The 1,471-nt window shown below is 43.5% G+C and overlaps 1 protein-coding gene across 1 annotated transcript in view; it reads right to left on the reverse strand.

Annotated features, from left to right (window-relative positions):
• Positions 1-129: 129 nt before the first annotated feature.
• si:ch1073-357b18.4 (uncharacterized protein LOC797129 homolog) overlaps positions 130-1,471 on the reverse strand; it is a gene marked incomplete at its 3' end in the record, with an annotated part of 5,022 nt that continues 3,680 nt past the window's right edge. Inside the window, 1 exon segment of the mRNA XM_024272931.1 lies at positions 130-422. Within this exon segment, the coding sequence (XP_024128699.1) occupies positions 130-422 (293 nt within the window).

Below are 1,471 nucleotides of genomic sequence, written 5' to 3' on the forward strand. Positions count from 1 at the left end.
GTTGGGATTTTTTTAAATTTCAGTTTATACTAAAACTTAGATGATTTATAAAGTACACGACTCTCTGATGTTTTAGTCCACCCAGAAAATCATCACCCCGTGTGGGTAATAAGCATAGTCTCTACTCACATCAAAGAACTCCCACGACGTCTTCGCGTGTCCCGTCTCTCGGCTGCGGTCTTTAACCCTCTTATAAGTGACGATGAGGTTGTTCCACTTGCGGCGTATTTTTTCAACGGGGAGGATGTGTCCCTTAGAGGCCATCTCCTCCTGGACGCTCTGAAAGAGCTGCGAGCGTTCCCGGGTCTCATAGAGGCCCCAGCGGCGCCCGACAGCCTCTATGAGGCACAGGACGGCTTTGGAGGAGAAGTCTGAACCGGAGGAAAGCGACTTTTCAGAAGTAGCAGAGGGCATTCCTGCAGCTGGAAGAAGAAATGGTAATATTAGCATGTGATGCTGATCTGGATTGTTTTTTTTAGGACAAACTGCCAATGGTTATAACATTAATAGTGCATCAAAATAGACTCTACAAGTGGATGCATCAGAATGAAGTAACTGAGAGATTTGGCCCATATTTGTGAACTGTTAGTACAGAGATACCCCTTGCCTCCTTACCCTTCCCAATGCCGAAAGCTTGGACCAGGGAGTTTGTGTCCTGCCCAGCGTATTCAGTACTCTTTATTCCAACTGCATTTTTTGTCTGCTCTTGATTCACAACTACAAAGAAATACTCAGGAATTACATTTTAGGCTTAATTTTCTTTACATATGTAAAGAAAAACGTGCTAAAAACATCAACATTTTCCTTGGAGTCAATCTTTAAATTTTGAAAAAAAAAACTTTAGTAACTTATAAGACCAACTTGATGTACGTTTCTCTTGGTATTTAACCCAAACGTACAATCGATCTGTACCAAATCAGTCACATGGATGCCATGATTCTAGGAACTGTTCTACGCTGTGTCCTAATTCCTTCCCTACTTACTATATAGTGCACTTGCCATTTTGTAGTGCTGTCTGAATCCACAGTTCCAAAATTGGGTGCCCTAGAATGTTCCCAGAAGTAATGAAAGGAAAGGTGTACAAGACTGTGGTGAGACCAGCCATGTTGTTTGGACTAGAAACAGTGGGACTGAAGAAAAGACAGGAAGCAGAGCTGGAGGTAGCAGAGATGAAGATGCTGAGGTTCTCTTTGGGAGTGACCAGGATGGATAGGATCAGGAATGAATACATCAGAGGGACAGCACATGTTAGAGGTTTTGGAGATAAAGTCAGAGAGGCCAGACTGAGATGGTTTGGACATGTTCAGAGGAGAGACAGTGAGTATATTGGTAGAAGGATGCTGAGTCTAGAGCTGACAGGAAAGAGGTCTAGAGGAAGACCAATGAGGAGGTTTATGGATGCAGTGAATGAAGACATGAAGGTGGCTGGTGTTAGAGTGGAGGATGCTGAAGACAGGCTTAGATGGAGGAA

This window comes from Oryzias melastigma, linkage group LG8 (assembly GCF_002922805.2).
Source record: "Oryzias melastigma strain HK-1 linkage group LG8, ASM292280v2, whole genome shotgun sequence".
Taxonomy (NCBI): Eukaryota; Metazoa; Chordata; class Actinopteri; order Beloniformes; family Adrianichthyidae; genus Oryzias; species Oryzias melastigma.